This window comes from Triticum urartu, chromosome 2A, assembly GCF_056163025.1.
Source record: "Triticum urartu cultivar PI428250 chromosome 2A, HENAU_Tu73, whole genome shotgun sequence".
NCBI lineage: Eukaryota > Viridiplantae > Streptophyta > Magnoliopsida > Poales > Poaceae > Triticum > Triticum urartu.
Genome location: NC_141874.1, coordinates 542,409,555 through 542,428,051, shown reverse-complemented (window position 1 = coordinate 542,428,051; position 18,497 = coordinate 542,409,555). Strand labels below are relative to the sequence as shown.

The 18,497-nt window shown below is 49.6% G+C and overlaps 1 protein-coding gene across 1 annotated transcript; it reads right to left on the bottom strand.

The window, feature by feature from the left end:
- Positions 1-4,918: 4,918 nt before the first annotated feature.
- DEG8 (Trypsin family protein with PDZ domain-containing protein) lies at positions 4,919-15,934 on the bottom strand. The gene is made up of 13 exons (XM_048701842.2): positions 15,711-15,934; positions 15,365-15,486; positions 15,134-15,216; positions 14,940-15,038; positions 14,679-14,745; positions 14,446-14,521; positions 14,259-14,325; positions 13,259-13,476; positions 12,641-12,708; positions 6,140-6,219; positions 5,570-5,656; positions 5,372-5,479; positions 4,919-5,258 (listed from the first exon to the last, which is right to left on the bottom strand). The coding sequence occupies exons 1-13, from the start codon at positions 15,842-15,844 to the stop codon at positions 5,130-5,132; spliced, it is 1,338 nt and encodes a 445-aa protein (XP_048557799.1). The 5' UTR covers positions 15,845-15,934; the 3' UTR covers positions 4,919-5,129.
- Between the last annotated feature and the right edge of the window lie 2,563 nt (positions 15,935-18,497).

Here is an 18,497-nt window from a genome sequence, read left to right as displayed (position 1 = left end):
ACACATGTAGAGCTCAGGGGCATATCATGCACACATTAAACATGGCAAAAATGACAAATATCTAATTGGGGCAGCAGATCTGGCAATTATCTCAAATAGCATTCTTCTAACAGCATTTAGTGCATCAAGATGAACTCAAATGAAAATGATGCAATGAGATGACATGATGTGCTCTCTGAGACGAACATTTTGATATGCTATATGCCCAAAACGGAGCTATGGATGCAAAGTTACGATGCGATGAACATAGCCAAAATATTAGGGTTTCGGGCAAAAAGTCAACCCGAGACGAATCTCAGATCTAGATCCGGCCGGCACGCTTTACGAGGATCGCCAGAAATCACGCCGGATACGGAGGAGGCCGGCCGGTGAGGGAGGTTGAGGAGGAGGCGCGGGCCGGGGTGGCCGCGGGCGTCGCCGGCGGGAGCGGCGCCGGAGCGAGGCGCCGGTGTCGAAGGCGGACGCGGTGGCGCGGCGGCGCCGGCCGGCGAGAGCGGGCTCGGCCGCGGGGAAGAAGGCACGGGGCGCGCGGGAAGCCACGGGCCCGGCGCGGCGAAGGAGAGGGCCCGCCTTGGGCCGCGGCGGGCCGCGGCGGGCGCGGGACGGTGATGTGGGCGCGCCCGGCCACGTGGCGGCGGCTTGTTGGTCGGCGGCGGTGGGGGACGTGTCCGGCCCGATTCGGACACGTCCGGCGGCGAGGGGAGCTGATTTTAGGGTTTCGGGGGAGAAGGAGATCCGGATTTCGGAGGGGGTCTTTATATAGAGGTAGAGGGAGCTAGGAGTGTCCCAATGAGGTGCGGTTTTCGGCCACGCGATCGTGATCGAACGCTCTAGATGATGGAGAGGGTTTAGGTGGGTTTTGGGCCAAATTGGAGGGGTGTTGGGCTGCAACACACACGAGGCCTTTTCGGTCCCTCGGTTAACCGTTGGGGCATCAAACGAAGTCCGAATGATACGAAACTTGACAGGCGGTCTACCGGTAGTAAACCAAGGCCGCTTGGCAAGTCTCGGTCCAATCCGGAAATGTTTAATCCCCACACATGAAAGAAAGGTAGAATTGACCACCGGAGGAGAACGGAGCGCCGGAATGCAAAACGGACAACGGGGAAAATGCTCGAATGCATGAAACGAACACGTATGCAAATGCAATGCACATGATGATATGATATGAGATGCATGACAACGACAACACACACGAAGACAAAAACCCGAACCCGAGAAAATAAAATAACTTAAGGCCGGAAACGGCAAGAGTTGGAGTACATATTGGGTAAATCATATGCGGGATGTTACACACCTACACGGTGACATGAAATTGTCTTGAATATGTAAGAGAACAGGTATACTTAACCTTTAAAAAAACAAGTATACTCTACTATTTGCACTATTTCACACGTTACTATATATATCACATTGGTAAAGAACACACAATAACTACATGTTCCTATAAACTCTAAGCTCCCAGAAAATGGAAGCTTCCGGTGCATCCAGGCTCACTCGGTGCTCGTGGCCCCGCGGGATGCGTTGTTGCTAGGTGGCCCCTTCATTGGCCATTTATTTTTTCCTCATTTTGTATGTGGGTTTCGTCACCCTCGCATGAACTCAAATACTATACCGCGTATTCCGGACATCTCTCCTTCTACTTTTGAGCGCCTCCATGCTAGGGTTTGAGACCTCCATCCCAACTTTGGCCCGCACCACAACTTCCCTCCATAACCACTCATCATTGCCTCTTGTTCCCCCATCCAAATATGTGACCCACCAGAATTTTGCTCGTACATTACATATGCGCTAACTGGGGAGGGGATGATGCCTAGTGGCTCTTCTCGGTCTATTGCGTGAACATTTTTTTAAGACGATTAGGGTGTTGCTAACTATGCTAGTTCTTTCAAAGGTAGCAAGAAGTTCCTTTTAAAAAATGGCAGCAAGAAGTTATGCTCAGTTTGTTAGGTTCTTGTGGTGGAATCATCCCACTGATCAGTGTCTACGGGCAAGGTTAATGTATGTGTGTATTTGCGGGGGGGGGGGGGGGGGGGGGGGGGGGTTATGAATCAAAAAGATTTTTTTTGTGCAAAATCGATCTTCAGGCTCTATGTCTCAGTGTCTTCGGTGGATGTTTGTGTAAGTGTGCTATTGGTGTTGAGTGAATCTGGTATATATCTCTGTTTTTAGGGAGAACGTTAGGACGTGTACATTTTCATATTGCATGCCTTCATAGTCGTTCAATCCCATCACTGCTAGCATATTTGGAGTGTCCAACCTTTTGCAACACAAAACGCTCACACAAGACATGTTTTCTTGTAATCGTGCAACATTTTCCTATGCGCCTAATAAACATCATGAAAGAAAGTCACGGCACCAAAACAGGCGCATGTGACAGTAAAAAATATGTATGCAGCAAATGGGAATTTGTTGCAACAAAAGAGTTGAAAAAGGATTCACAACATATGTTATATCCTCTGCAATCAACGTTCCAACACAAAAAGAATATTATACACACTGATGCAAAAAAATATCTTTGCAATTTTAACACAATCCTTTGCGATCGATACCCAAAATCATTCTAACACGTCACTGGTGTGCATGTGTCAAGACCATATATATAAGTTTGTGACATGTTAAAACAATGAACAACTTCTGTAATTTCAAAAATCCAACTCGCTAATCTTCAACCATGGTGGGATATCAACATCTTCGTGTTTGACTTGTTGATGAAGAATTTGCCTTGTTGGAGGTGTTCCTCCCTAAATTTGGCGAGGTTTGTTGAAAGCGAAGTGGCTACCCGAACGAGCGGTGTGGTAATAACTGTAAGGGCGTGTACAATGATTGATAAGATAGTTTTATTTTAAATTTTTGCATGTAATTTAGAGATGACAAGAAAATATGTATACAATGGGTCATCTCTTAGCCTTATCTTCAATAACTAGACATTCCTAAAAACGTGGTGACACATATTATGCTAAGAGATCATCTCTTGTCTTATCTTAAATAAGAGAAGACAAACCTTTTTTTAAGAGTTCCCTCTCCTTCACCTCATCGTTTATCCTATGTGACACTTCTAAGATAGCATCATTATACATGCCCTAAATACTAGTAGCAGGCAGCGCCGCCAAGCGTGCTCGTCTTCGGCCCATCGGCTAAGCTGTTGATTGTCAGTGACGAGCAGGCAGCCAAGAACTACGGATGCAACCCTCGACGGCACACGCCCCTGTTCGCGTGGCACCAGCGGTGAACCGGGCTAGGTGCCACCCTCGTGTGCGCGCCCCTTGAAGTGAAGTGATCTGGTCGCCGACCACTCACCATGAGGCATTTCGTCGTGCAAATCTCAGCTCGGGAACTGAACGAATCTTAAAAAGTACGTACTGTAAAACTGAGTTACGTACGTATCCGGAAGGACAATGCTCGATTCAGATTCAAGTCATAAGTAGTAGGTACACATGCGCCCATCCTTTCATCGGCATCTATGTACATGTATTTCTATGACAAAACCGGTTGAACCCCGGAAGGAATGGAACGACTCAAACCTCAAGAGAGGGGAAAGAAAAAGCGCCAAAAGAAGAAGAAGAAGAAAACGAGAGGCAAAGGGAAACAGAGAGAGTTGGCTGGCCCTTCTAGTCTGGCCCTCATTTGGTCCGCCCAATCCTCAGCATTTGTTGTGTATGGGATCGGAGCCTCTCCGGACTCGCCGCTTGCTCATCCGGTCCGCGTCGAACACCGTCGGAGGCGGAGAAGGGCCGGCCGCCGCGACGGGCTTCCCGGAGGCATCGAAGCTGGCGACGGGGGCGCCATTGCCGCCAGCCTCGACGAGTCTCCGCGGTTGCTCGGCACCGCGGCTGCTCGTTGAGGCGAGAAGGACCCCCGGGCTCCTGGCCGCGAGGACCCCCGGCCGACCGGTGGCGGCCGAGAGGGCGACGAGGACAAGGATCGCCAGTGCAAGGCTGGGGACTCTCATCATGGTGTCCTAGCTAGTGTGTGAGTTGTGACACCCAGGGTGGCTTAGCTTCGCCTGGCTGGCGGCGCACAAGTTTTATGGGGGGTAGTGGAGGAAGCTTGGAGCCTTGGACCATGTTATTGCGTGTCTTTGTTGTTGTAGATATAGGAGAGCATCCCCGTAGGGTCACATCTGAAACAGCGACGGGTGACGGGTAAGATCTCGGTCCAAAGGCATAAACTAAAGCTCAAAGAGAGGGAGATACGATGTGCACTGGACACACACACACACCCAACAAGGCAACATATGGCTTTACACATCTAAACCCCGTATACAGCCTGCTAAAATCTAGTGGGGGCGAATCGGGTACCGAGGTATCTTCCTTAATGCAGGGTTTTCCGCAGTAATCCACATCACAGAAAAGAGAAAGGCAAGCGAGCGTGACCGTGACCACGAAAGAAAGAAAAAGCAGAGGTTTTGTGTTCAGGGCGCTGCTAAATTTGGTCCTGCCAGGTGGAAAACAAAAATGCTCTCTACTGAGTAGTACTACTAGCCTTGGAGCATGGGAGCTGTAGAGTGGAGGCCATCTTCTCGTCTTTTGTTGTTTTTCCTTTGGATCGCAGATCATAGGGCCCGTGCTTTCGCCTTTGTGTACTTTGGAAGCTTCTCTGTGAAGCAAGGAGGAGGAGGAGGAGCACGGCTCCCCATGTGTGCCAGAAACCAGAGAGGCATCCCCTGCTTTGGCTTGCTGTGCGGCTAGCCGAAGCTCCCGTTGGCCGCCGCTTTATGTTCCCTCCACTCTTCTTTGGCCGCGCTGCTGCCGCCTTGGATTGAGTGGGGCCAGTCCAAAACACAAAGCCCCCGTTCAAAGATCCAAAGCGTCACGCTGTTGCCGCTGGTAGCGACATTTCATTGCCCTTTCGCTTTCTCTTTCCCAAATCCCCCGGTTTAACTTAAAGCGCGCCCCCAAAGAGCGCCATTTCCGTGTGAAATGGTAACATTCCTCATTCATCCACCACGCATGCGCTTGCCCGTTCCGTGGGTTTTTGTTCGGTTACAGACTAGCACATGGCACCATCTTGGTACTAATAACACACAAGGTTTCAAGGAAAACTTCCGACTGATCAAAATCCACGAGGAGGCCATCAGGTTACATTGCACAACTGGGAACGGGAACAAACTCCAGGGGCACAGTACATCAAACGCTTGCGTCTTCCAGCGACAGGGCTATCGGAATTGTCTCAGTGCCTCTTCTGATCGTCAGGGTCACCGTGTCTCCGACCCCGTAGTCGTCTAGAACCCTCAGGAGGTCAGATTTGCCCTTAATCTGCTCCAGAAACGATCATGCGAGTGAGAGGGGGCGAAAGGGTAATAAGCCTGTCTAAATCATATAAACTCTTTAAACATCTAATGAATGCAACTTGATCAGCAAGCACTCACCGGTTTGCCATCCACTGCAACAATGACGTCACCCAGGATAATATTGCCGGCAAAACCCCTGCCTGTAGGAACTAGACCTGCTTTTTCCACGGCGCTGCCCGGGGGAACCTGCAGTGAAGCACAAGTTATGGTGTCAGGGGTTATTTCTGTTTCGGTTTGGCCAACGGAGCAGAGATAGGTAGCAACAGTTCGGCTTACCTTCAGTATAAGAGCACCATCACGGACGTTAAGCTGATACGCAATCGGATCTGGTGCGAATTCCACATTCAGCCCAGCACGTCGAACCTTGAATAAATGGTAAGCATAACTTAGACCAAGATAAAGTACAGAAACTCTTTAAAAAAAGTACAGAAACAAAATACGAGTGTCAGCAACGAACAAATAACCAAATGATCAAATAAGTTTTTTTTTCAATTCATTGCATGAGAATCATTTCTCTGAAAAATGTTTTTCTACTATTTGTAGGACCAAAAAGGCTAAACATTTTCCTCCTAGTACAACAACTTTGTATAAAATATCTGGGATTGTTTAATGCATTTATTCACAATCATGCCTGGACAACTGAAACATAGACAAGTATAGGCGAGCATGGGAACAAGGGAAAAGATTACTGATAAATAACTCTCAACTTCAGGGTGATGTTTGTTGCATGAATGTTATACTTCTCTAAACATATCATCACCATAAGACGACGGATGATTCTAAGGGAATGGTTTTCGAAAAGATATTAAGTTCATGATGTGGCTTTAAGATGTCAAAGCAGCATACCTTTCCAGACTGAATCAACTGAGGAACTATTTTGAGTATAGTTGATGATTGGATAGCAAAACCAACACCGGCGGACGTTCCTGCAACATTAAAGAAACAATGGCATCTCAGACTAAATTAGAAGACCGGTAGAAATGGATAAATGGATGTAGTTCAATCTGAGATATGCACTGCCAAAGTCAACAAAATGAAGTCAATTCATTGGCGGATATTGGGCTTGAGAATAAGTACCCAACAGTAGATATATCAGTTGATTACTACTCGAACAGTTGCTAATAAAAACACCTGGCCTCTAGGATGATGTAACCAACAGTAGATATATCAGTCGATTACTAGCGAAAATACATTCCAATTAGAAGAACAACTTTTTATGGGGTACACTTTCTCTTTGTGGTATTCCACCTCTTGCTTGCTTCTGGTCCAAAGATGAAATCCTTAGTAATAATTGGTTGTATTTGCCCTTTTTGGGAATAATAGCCTCCTCTACTGAAGGAGAGGACAGCTACTAATAAAAACACCTAGCCTCCAGCATATAGCAAGTTGGATGAATGTGTTATGACCGGCCAGGTCTATGGCCGCCGGGGGCCCACTGGGCAGGCTTAAGGCCCAAGTTATCTTAGTTTATTTTCAGATTATGATTATATATACAAGTTGTAAGACTATTTTGAGGATTAAGCAATAAGACTATTCTATTGTCCGGCTCCCAGAGGAGCCGGAACCCTAAACCCTAGCCTCTCCCTCTCCTGCGCCGCCGCCACCCAGCCGCAAGGACGGCGCCTCGCCGCCGGCCGCCGCGTTCTAGCCCACGCCCCGCTCCCTCCTTTCCCTACCACCTACGACCTAGAGGAGCCCGAACCCTAGCTCCTAACACCTTGGTATCAGACAGCTCTGGTTTGACCATGTCATCCTCACCACCATCGCCGTCGCTGCCCGTGACCACCGCCGCCGCGTCAGCGGCCCTCGCCACGGGATCGCTGGTCCTCCCGTCCGCGTCGCTGGACCTCATCCCCGGCGCGTCACCCGGCCAGCCGCCGGCTCCCATCACCACTACGCCGCCGTCGCCATCAACTCTACCGGCCCACTACACCCCGGAGGCCATGGCGGGGGTCCTCAACGACTTGGTCGTCGCGGTCCAGGGCATCCGGCTCTTCCTGGCCAGCCCATACGGACCGCCACAGCCGCCCCCGCCGCCTGCGCCCTCCGGGCCGCCGACGCTCCCGTGGTACTCGGTGCCGGCCGCACTCGCTGGCGGCTACCCGGCACTACAACAGCCGGCCGCTCCAGCGCCGGCCTGGCCACACTGGCCCGCGCCAGCACCCGCGGCATCGGCCGCGTCAGCCCCAACCCCGTGGCCGGTCTGGTCTGCCCCGGCCCCCTCCGCGCCGGCTGCGCCGGCCCCCACGCCGTCTCCACCGCCTACCGCCAGCCTGAGTCAGGGCCCTTCCGGGGGGCTTCCGATCCAGCAGGTGCGGTTTCCACCGTCGCCCTCTCCGATTCCGGCTTGGCTCACCGGAACGTCGCCACCGCCGGTCTACACGGAGGCCGGCGAACCGCCGGTGCCCACGCTACAGTTCGGCGCGCCGTCCTCGGCCCTTCGCATCGACGAACCGGTGGGCACTGGCGCATCGCCCCCGACACCACCTCGCTTTGCCCAGATCGACTTTGCCACGTATGATGGCTCGGAGGACCCTCTTAACTGGTTAAACCAGTGTGATCAGTTCTTCCGGGGGCAGCGCACACCCGCGTCCGAGCGCACTTGGCTCGCGTCATACCACCTCCGGGGTGCCGCCCAGACATGGTACTACGCCCTCGAGCAGGACGAGGGCGGCATGCCCCCCTGGGATCGTTTCCGCGAGCTGTGTCTCCTTCGCTTCGGTCCACCACGGCGCGGCAGCCGCTTGTCCGAGCTGGGCCGCCTACCCTTCACCTCCACGGTCCAGGATTTCGCCAACCGCTTCCAGGCTCTGGCGTGTCACGCACCGGGGGTGACAGCACTACAGCGGGCTGAGCTCTTCGTCGGCGGCCTTCCCGACCACATCCGCGTGGACGTCGAGATGAAGGGACCCCGGGACCTGCAGACGGCCATGTACTACGATCGGGCGTTCGAGCAGCGCGCCCAGGCCTTAACATGGCCCGCACCACCTCGGGGGAGCCGAGTGCCTCCACGACCACCGCCGGCCGCACCAGCTTCTGCAGCCGCCTCACCGACGGCCACTCCGGCCGCAACGCGGCCCTTCCGGCGCCTCTCGCAGGCCGAACAGCTCGAGCGCCGCCGCCTGGGGCTGTGCTTTAACTGTGATGCGCCCTATGCCCCGGGCCATGTCTGCCCGCGCCTCTTCTACTTGGAGACAGTCGACGAGACCGAGGACGCTGCCACCGACGATGGACTCGACGACCCAGCCGCCGCCGAGGTCGCGCAGGCACCCGCGCCCGCGCCGGCTACGGCCCTTGTCGTCTCCCTCCACGCGTTGGCCGGCATCCGCAATGAGCGGACTATGCTTATTCCGGTCACGATCCACAGCGAGACTCTGGTGGCTCTCTTAGACACGGGCTCTACACATAACTTCCTTCCGGAGGCTACTATGCGGCGCCTTGCCCTACAGCCGACGGGGAGGGGAGGGGGGAGCAGCTGCGGGTCACCGTCGCTAATGGCGACCGCCTCCGATGCCATGGGCTCGCTCGGGACGTTCCCATTACTATTGGCGACGAGCACTTCACCATCACATGTGCCGGCATCGACTTGGGCTGCTTCGACTTCATCCTCGACGTCGACTTTTTGCGGACTCTCGGTCCCATCCTTTGGGACTTCGACGTCCTGACGATGACTTTCTAGCGCCTCGGCCGCCGCATCCGGTGGGAGGGCATTGGCAGCACCCCGGCGTCGCCCCCACTCCAGCTAGCCGCGGCCACCACGGAGGCCGAGCATCCGCTGCTGGATCACCTCCTGCAGCAGCACGGTGATCTTTTTGCGGAACCCCAGGGCCTTCCGCCGGCCCGGGTCTACGACCACCGTATTCATCTCCTGTCGGGCTCGGCTCCGGTGGCAGTACGGCCCTACCGGTACCCTCAGTTGCAGAAGGATGAGTTGGAGCGGCAGTGCGCCATCATGCTTGCCGCGGGCATTATCCGTATCTCTACATCACCCTTTACGGCGCCGGTCCTCCTCGTACGTAAGTCGGACGGCACTTGGCGCTTCTGCATCGACTACCGCGCCCTTAATGCTCTCACACTTAAGGATAAGTTTCCTATTCCGATGGTCGATGAACTCCTGGATGAGCTACATGGTGCGCGCTTCTTCACCAAACTGGACCTCCGGTCGGGGTATCATCAGGTGCGCATGCATCCCGACGACATCGCCAAGACGGCGTTCCGGACCCATCACGGCCACTTCGAGTTCTTGGTGATGCCCTTTGGCCTCGCCAACGCCCCGGCAACATTTCAGGCCTTGATGAACGATGTCCTCCGGCCCTACTTACGTCGGTTTGTGCTCGTTTTCTTTGATGACATTCTTATCTACAGCGCCTCTTGGGCAGAGCACCTCCAGCATGTGGCCATCGTCTTCAACGAGCTTCGGGCGCATCATCTTCATCTTAAGCGCTCGAAGTGCTCGTTCGGGACACCTTCGGTCGCTTACCTCGGCCACGTCATCTCGGCCGAGGGTGTGGCCATGGACGCCGACAAGGTGGCGGCCGTCGCCGCCTGGCCCATTCCGCAGTCTCCGCGGGCTCTTCGCGGCTTCCTTGGTCTTGCCGGGTACTACCGGAAGTTCATCCGGGAGTTTGGCCTTATCGCGGCCCCGCTCACGCGTCTCCTCCGCCGCGACGCCTTCTCTTGGGATACGGAGGCCACTTCAGCGTTCGAGGCCCTCAAGGGGGCCCTCACGACGGGACCCGTACTGCAGATGCCGGACTTCGACCTTCCCTTCACCGTCGACTGCGACGCTTCCGGTGCGGGGTTTGGTGCGGTCCTGCACCAGGGCGATGGACCCCTCGCCTTCTTCAGCCGCCCCTTTGCTGCCCGCCATCTTAAATTGGCGGCGTATGAGCGTGAGCTCATTGGGTTGGTGCAGGCAGTACGCCATTGGCGGCCCTATCTTTGGGGCCGTTCCTTCCGGATCCGCACGGACCACTACAGCCTCAAGTTCATGCTGGATCAGAGGCTCTCGACGGTTCCCCAGCACCAGTGGATCAGTAAACTCTTTGGCTTTGATTTTACCGTCGAGTACCGGCCGGGTCGCCTCAACACCGTCGCCGACGCCCTGTCTCGGCGTGACGCCGATGTGGACGATGGTGCGGCGGAAGGGGCTGCCTTCTGCATCATCACCGGGCCCTCTTTCACCCTCTACGCCGACATTCGCCGGGCGAACGCTGCCGCGGCCGACGCCCTCCTCCTGCAGCAGCAGCTGGCGGCGGGCGAGCTAGAGGAGCCGTGGCGTCTAGCCGACGGCCTGCTTCTCCACGGGCGCCGCGTCTTCGTTCCGGACCACGACGTTCTTCGTCAGCAGGTGCTACGTCTCGCCCACTCGGCGGGCCATGAGGGCGTGCAGAAGACGCTACATCGCCTCCGCGCCGACTTCTACATTCCAAGTGATCGTGCCCTGGTCCGCGACTGGGTACGGTCTTGTGTGACGTGCCAGGGCAACAAAACGGAGACCCTGCGACCAGCTGGTATGCTTCAGCCCTTGGAGGTCCCGTCTCAGGTTTGGGCGGACATCTCCATGGACTTCATCGAGGGCCTTCCCAAGGTGGGCGGCAAGTCCGCCATTCTCACGGTGGTCGACCGCTTCTCCAAGTATGCTCATTTCATCGCCCTTGGCCATCCATATTCAGCGGCATCTGTCGCGTGGGCCTTCTTCGATGGCATTGTCCGTCTCCACGGGTTCCCTTCTTCGATCGTCAATGATCGAGATCCTGTGTTCACGGGTCATGTATGGCGCGACCTCTTCCGACTGGCAGGCGTGAAGCTCCGCCTGAGTACCGCCTTCCACCCTCAGACAGACGGCCAGTCTGAGATCGTTAACAAGGGGATTGCCATGTATTTGCGTTGTGTTACAGGTGATCGCCCTCGCGCATGGGTGGACTGGCTCTCGTGGGCGGAGTACTGCTACAACACCTCTTACCACTCCGCCCTCCGTGCTACGCCCTTTGAGGTGGTGTATGGCCGGCCGCCCCCGCCGATTCTGCCGGTTGATCCAGCCTCGGCGCGGACCGAGGCAGCCGGGGCTCTTTTGAGGAGCCGTGATGAGATGCTCGTGGAGGTCCAGCAACGACTCCTCCAGGCCCAGCAGTTGGCCAAACGATACTATGATGGCCACCATCGCGAGGCGGAGTTCGCGGTGGGTGATTGGGTCTGGTTGCGTCTACTTCATCGCTCTACGCAGTCATTGGACCCCCGCACGAGGAAGAAGCTCGGTCCTCGCTATGCCGGTCCCTTTGCTATCCTGGAACGCATTGGCAAAGTGGCATACCGTCTTCAGCTTCCGGCAGGTGCCCGGATCCATGATGTCTTCCATGTCGGGCTGCTCAAGCCTTTCCGCGGCGATCCACCCGCGGCACCACCGGCGCTTCCGCCGCTCGCGGACGGGCGTCTCCTTCCTGCACCGGAGAAGGCGCTGAAGGCTCAGCTGCGCCGAGGCTCCTGGTACGTGTTGATTCGGTGGGCTGGACTACCAGAGGAGGACGCTACTTGGGAGCAACGCGAGGAGTTCCGCCAGCACTACCCCGACTTTCAGCTTGAGGACGAGCTGTTTGCGCAGGCGGGGAGAGATGTTATGACCGGCCAGGTCTATGGCCGCGGGGGCCCCACCGGGCAGGCTTAAGGCCCAAGTTATCTTAGTTTATTTTCAGATTATGATTATATATACAAGTTGTAAGACTATTTTGAGGATTAAGCAATAAGACTATTCTATTGCCCGGCTCCCAGAGGAGCCGGAACCCTAAACCCTAGCCTCTCCCTCTCCTGCGCCGCCGCCACCCAGCCGCAAGGACGGCGCCTCGCCGCCGGCCGCCGCGTTCTAGCCCACGCCCCGCTCCCTCCTTTCCCTACCACCTACGACCTAGAGGAGCCCGAACCCTAGCTCCTAACAGAATGCTATGTGAAAACAAAATAAAAATGAATTCTAGTCATGATATTGCCCACTGATCACCTCATCACAAACAAAAGTCATCCAAAACATGCCATCACCGGTAACAGTCAGTACAATGAGCAGAGTAACTTATAAAATGACACTGAATACAGCAAGTAGGTGAGATAAACACCAGTTAAGAACTTAAGATCATGATAGTTGACAGTGATTGTGATTTTACTAATTTTAGATTTAGATATACTCTTTTAAATGGTAACAGGCATAGTGACCGAGATATAGCTCAGCTATAGAAAGCAGAAAAATCTGCAAACGTCTCAAACAAAATCAAATTACAACTAGTTTATGGATTGATAGACCCAATCGTGATCTCACAATGCACTTTTGAATAGTAGATATCAAAATGGAAGTAACCTAACCTGTCTGTGTAAAAATTGCTGTGTTGATACCAATCATGTGCCCTTTCGAATCTAGCAAAGGACCACCACTGCATCGAGATTCATCAGGCTATATGGTTAGTAAAATCCTTTGTAAAACATTCTGGATGATATGTGCTAAGTTCCAGACTATTATGCTATATGATCAGTATGCCAACTACCATAGCAGGAATTTAACTCCAAGTTTATGTGTCCCGTCTTATGAACTCTGATACTGATCACTTACAAAAGAACAACATTTAATACTAGTTTTGTCTGTGTACCAATATAGACCTTTCATGTTTTGCAATTTTTTGTTTAGTAATGTGGTATTGAATAAGAATATAAACACCATAATTGTCAAGTTAGGTGAAACCAGTAACACGTATGCCTAGGAATGTCTAACTGTAAGTGACAGATGATGAAATATAAAGATTTGCCAATCCTCAAAGCAGTATCACTAGCAGTAGTTTCTACTTTCTACACAAGTTCTGAAATCAGAAATGTCCAGGCCTCCCCTGAAATTTTCAGTTCAAAAAAGTTCTGGAATTTGAAATGCAAAATTTGCTATGAATTGCTCCTGATTATACGAAATTTGGTGATTATACCATCTCCACAGACCTGTTCCCAGGGTTAATAGCTGCATCTGTTTGAATCCCACCTCCAATTGTCACTCCAGCTTGACTAAATATATCTCGATTTAAACCACTGATAACACCAACAGTCAGAGTATGGTCAAAACCAAAAGGATTTCCAATTGCTAAGCATTGCTGACCAACTTTTAGAGCTGAGGACTGCCCCACAATAATTGGCTTCAAGATATCTGAAGGGGCGTCCACCTATCACATATGTACATGCCAATATATGAGATTCACAAAGAGAAAATGCTCAGTGGGATGTTTTATGAAGCGAACTATAGAAACAATTTAAGCAACATACATAACTATGATTAACTAAAGATGAACTCGTATCAATAAACTGGCACTGGACATGCTCCAGAACTGGTTTGTGACTGCCTTCTTTTGTACTAACAAGATTAAACATTCTAGCCCTTGCAATGCATGTCCATGAACCAGATGGGGATAGGGTGAGCACAATGTTAGCAGGTTAACATAATCATCTTGGCGCTCTAAAATACCATGGTGACATTCCCAATATAGATGAAACGACAAGACATACAGAACGGCGTGTAATCTCAATCTCCAATATGACTCCGCAATCCTTTGGTCTCATAAGTCAACTCTCATTTTTATATCCATTTCACTGGAATCACGTCATGTCACTCATAACTAAAGAAACAAGATAAACTAGTTGCATGCTATCTATTTAGCATCCAACGGGCAACAGGAAATCGAGGAACAGAAAACAAAACTAATTGACAAGGAGTCATGGTGAAAGTATAAATCATTAAGTGATTTAAGTCTCTACTGACCAACCCCAGTCACTCCCATTTTGAAGTTTGTTCGCTCTCTTTTTTAGCTTTATGTGGCATGAGTATAAATAAATTTCATTAAATAGTTAATTTCAGAATACGGAGGGAGTAGTTCTCTATATAAGAGCATCAGCATTTTTAGTTAAACCATACCCTTGTTCAGAACAGTTAGTCAGAAGAAACTTTTACCTTAAGGACAGCAAGATCTTTAGCGCGGTCTGCACCAATCAATATTCCTTCGAAATTTTTCTGTATCCTTTCAAGCAGATATAGGAGAGTATTTACTGTTAATTGGCACGCATATACAAGGAATAGTAATGCCCCAACAAATTTCATGGAAAATTATACTACCAAGTGCAGTTATATAAGAACTTACCCTTCGGCAGCAAGAATGTTGACACGTGCGACAACTTCACCAAGCTTTGGATTTTTCGAAAGAGCATTGCCAACCACTATAATCATACCAACATCGTGAACACATGCATATATCAAAAGTAAATTCAGTGTACTGTGTACAAGGGAAAAGAGTTGCACTGTAAAGTAGGCATGAGAGGAGTAGGTTGTGTTGTTCATATATGGTAGACATATATAACCATGTGATTGACATACCATGATAATTTGTAACAATATGACCAGACTCATCCCAAACAACTCCAGAACCATTTCCTTCTGGGATCTACAATGAATGTTAAAAACTTTCTTTCAAACAAGAGCTTCTCACATCTTTTGAAATTTTGTGTCATCTAGAAAGTACATAAGCAAAAGATATCCAAGAATAAATCAGCAATTATTAGCCTTCTAGTGTTTCTAGGAGCATACCCAGACACCCTTGGTCTAAACTTACAATATTCAAGCATGCGTGCAGTTTACCTCAACAACCCCTGTTACATTGAGCTGGGGGCGCAGTGTCGCATCAAAAATGTTGACCACTGAGTAAGTATTTGTTTCAAAAAGCTCTGCGATCCGTTTCTGTTGCACAGGCAGCAAAATTCAAAGAAATGTAAATATGTTGTGAGAACAAGTAAATAGGGTAAGGTTGATTCAACAGAGTACTGAGTAGCGACCTCGGTTGGAAACAATGGACCAGATGGAAATATCTTTGGAGTAACATCCTCAATTTTGACGGTTGGATCGCCCAAAGCAAGTGCTGTGATAATAATAAGAACATACCAAGTTATAGAAAGTTCACAGACACAATAAACCGACACTGTTACAGGAGTAAAATAATCCGGTACATGAAAAGACATGGGATTAATTTCTATTAACACCTAATTACCATGTCACCTAGTCCGAACCTGATAAGTACCTTGAAGAATGTAAGCAAAGGCAAAAGGCCGAAAATGCAAGAATCTTCCTCTTTGACGCAAACAGCAGTGTTTTGCTTGAGATTTCAGAAAGTTCACATGTTTCCCTTAACCTGGACGAAAATTCACACACATATTAGCAGTTGCGTTGTTTATTAGAAGTTCAGCTCAAGTATACTGTTTGTTAGAAGCTACAGACAGTGATAATTTTCCGGGAAAAAAACTCTGAGTTATGATACGGAATATGGATGGAATTATCTAATCTGACTGCATGATTGTGCTCTTGACAACAGCGTAGTCCGAAAATTTGCAGAAATGCAGCGAGAGGTGCGCTCACCTCGGAGGCGTTCCTTCCACGTTGCGGTCTGCGGAGGCGATGCAGTCGACAACCACTCTCCGGCGGCCGAAGCGCCTTCCAGGAGCACGAGCTGCGGCCGCTGCAGCGGGCGCGGCGCAGGCGAGGCAGTGCATCCGATAAATGGGGGGAGTCTGTAGTCCGGGCCAAGCGTGTGGCGTGGTAGAGTTCAGACCATGGTGATATGTGGGGAATTTGCGGTTGGAGAAAGGACGACGTTTCACATTCAAGTCCACGGCGTATGTTGTTATTGCATATCTGGAGGCATCACACAAGGTCAGCTAAATTCTAAGTTTATCTCTCTTTATTTCTTACGAAAAGGATCAAATCTGTTATAAACTTCACCGGAAGCACAAAGCATCTTAAACATAATAAAAATTACATCAAGATTTCGAGATCACCAAGCGACCACTATTGTCGTCAGAACAAGCCCCTGACGCGCCGATGTCGTCACTTTCCTACCAGAGTCGGCTTGACCTTGTCAATGACAACGGGAATTCTAAATTTTTCTCGGTTCCATACTTCCATATTTATACTTGCGAGATAGTTACACTTTGGATTCCCCCGAAATAAGGTTACAATTTGAAGCACATTCTTTTTTTTTCTTTTTGTCATTTGTTTTGGCGCTCTCGCCGCTGCCGCCCTTCGCTTTGTTCTATCATGCCTTGATTCTCACTCACTCATGTTTGACCATATAGGGCATGTATTTACTTATATGTCTCTAACAATGGAATGATTGATGTTTCTTAATCCAGCATAACAGCATCATATCTCACCTCATACCACCCTTGCTTCTTACTTCCACGTGCCCTGACTAGAAGGGCCAGGGTTTGCGAACATTAACCGATGACTCGAATCCGTCCACTACGCGGATACACATCATCAACGAATACAAGACAAGTATGTCACCATATGTGTTAGGTTCAGTCGCATTTGAGGAGCACCAGGTAGTCTATACCGACTCGGATTCCTTGTAACCCTAGCCTTGTCCACCTATATAATACGGGCTATGACATATGATCGTTATATTTTCATAGCCAGCTTAGGTCCAATATCATTGTAAAACCAAACATGCTTGCACAAAACCCTAACTTTATACGAGGCAACCATCAATGCAAGTCACAAAGGTAAGTAGAGTATTACCTCCCTCAGAGGGCATGGGCCTAGGCATATCTTCATCTCGTGTGTATCCCTCTAAATTCTTCGTGCGTACATCACCCCATGTTCATTATTGCCATAAAAAGACAAACATAGTGTGGTCAGGCTAGACCTACATTACATTGAATATGCGCCAGAGAAAGACATGATGTGGCGAGCAATTATATATAAGTGTGAGCTTCATGCCATTTTGACAAACAAGTGGAACCAATATAGCAGGACCATGTCAATCTACTGAAAACATGATTCAAAGTGAAATTGATGGTCTATAATGTGGTTCAAAGTTTTACAGAAGCTAAATATGATTTAAGTGTCACCGTGTCATAGGTACATGGTTCATGCTGAAATGAACTCTTAAATTCATTTCATACATCACTAGATTACTTGTAACGGTGTTTGTGAGGAAATTTCACTCTGCTTGTCATGATCCAAGATTCTTTTTTTACTCACATTGTGTTCTTTAAGTGAATCGTTAAACATATCCCCCCAACTATGGCCTGATAAAATTGTCAAAAGAAATTGTACAAAAAAAGTATACAATAATAACACACACACACACCATAATTTTTAAGAATAAACTTAAAAGCCTTTGAACCATAACAAGAAAACAAAATATAGTTGAGGAAGTGGATTTGCAGCGGCACCGCCTTGGATTCAAGTCTCACCGTGTGATTTTGACACTTACTCCCTCCGTCCGGGTTTATTAGGCCCGAAGACAAGATCGACAGGACCAGGAAACCTAGTAACTGGCCTTGATTAAGGTGAAAATTCCCAGTGTTTAATTGTGACGTACGTTTCGATAGCCATGTAATTTAATGCACACTCTAAGTAATCCAGCCAGCAGCCCAGAGTTCACGCGCATGCTGATTCATGGTCGCTAGCATGGCCAATCTGAAGACTAGGAGAAGCGCATGCGTCTGTTTAGGTCGCTGCATGCAATGTGCTACTCCCTCCGTTCCCAAATATTTGTTTTTCTAAAGATTTCAACAAATGATTACATACGGAGCAAAATGAGTGAATCTATAGTCTAAAATATGTCTACATGCATCCGTATGTTGTGTCCATTTAAAATGCCTAGAAAGACAAGTATTTGGGAACGGAGGGAGTAGTTAATTTCTCTCGGTCCTCTGGAACTGAATGAGTTTGATTCCAAGAAAATTAATTAGAAGGGCCTTATAAATTGGGACGTACTATTGTGGCTGAGAGGCCTAATAAACCCGGACAGAGGGAGTAATGCGTAACTTAAATGTTTATCATAAAAAAAATGTTTGCAAAAAATTACATTTTTAATGAATCCAAAAATGAATAATTTTTATTTCTAAAAAATAATGCCAAATAAGGAAACCAGGAATAAAAGTGATATTTTGCCCTTTTACTATTTTCAGGTTTGGTATCTAAAACTGTTTTACTTTTAGATATCACGATTTATTCATTTTTGAAATTTTTAGATGTCTTGCTATAATTAGTAGATTTGTTTTTTCAGGGTAGACCGGTAGATGCTTTAGTTTTGAGCAAGTTATTTTTAGGGTAAATCAATCATCACATTCTCCGCGCAGTCAGCGCCCCGCGACGTGGGTTGAATTTATATTGTGTTTGAACTTTGAAATCAAA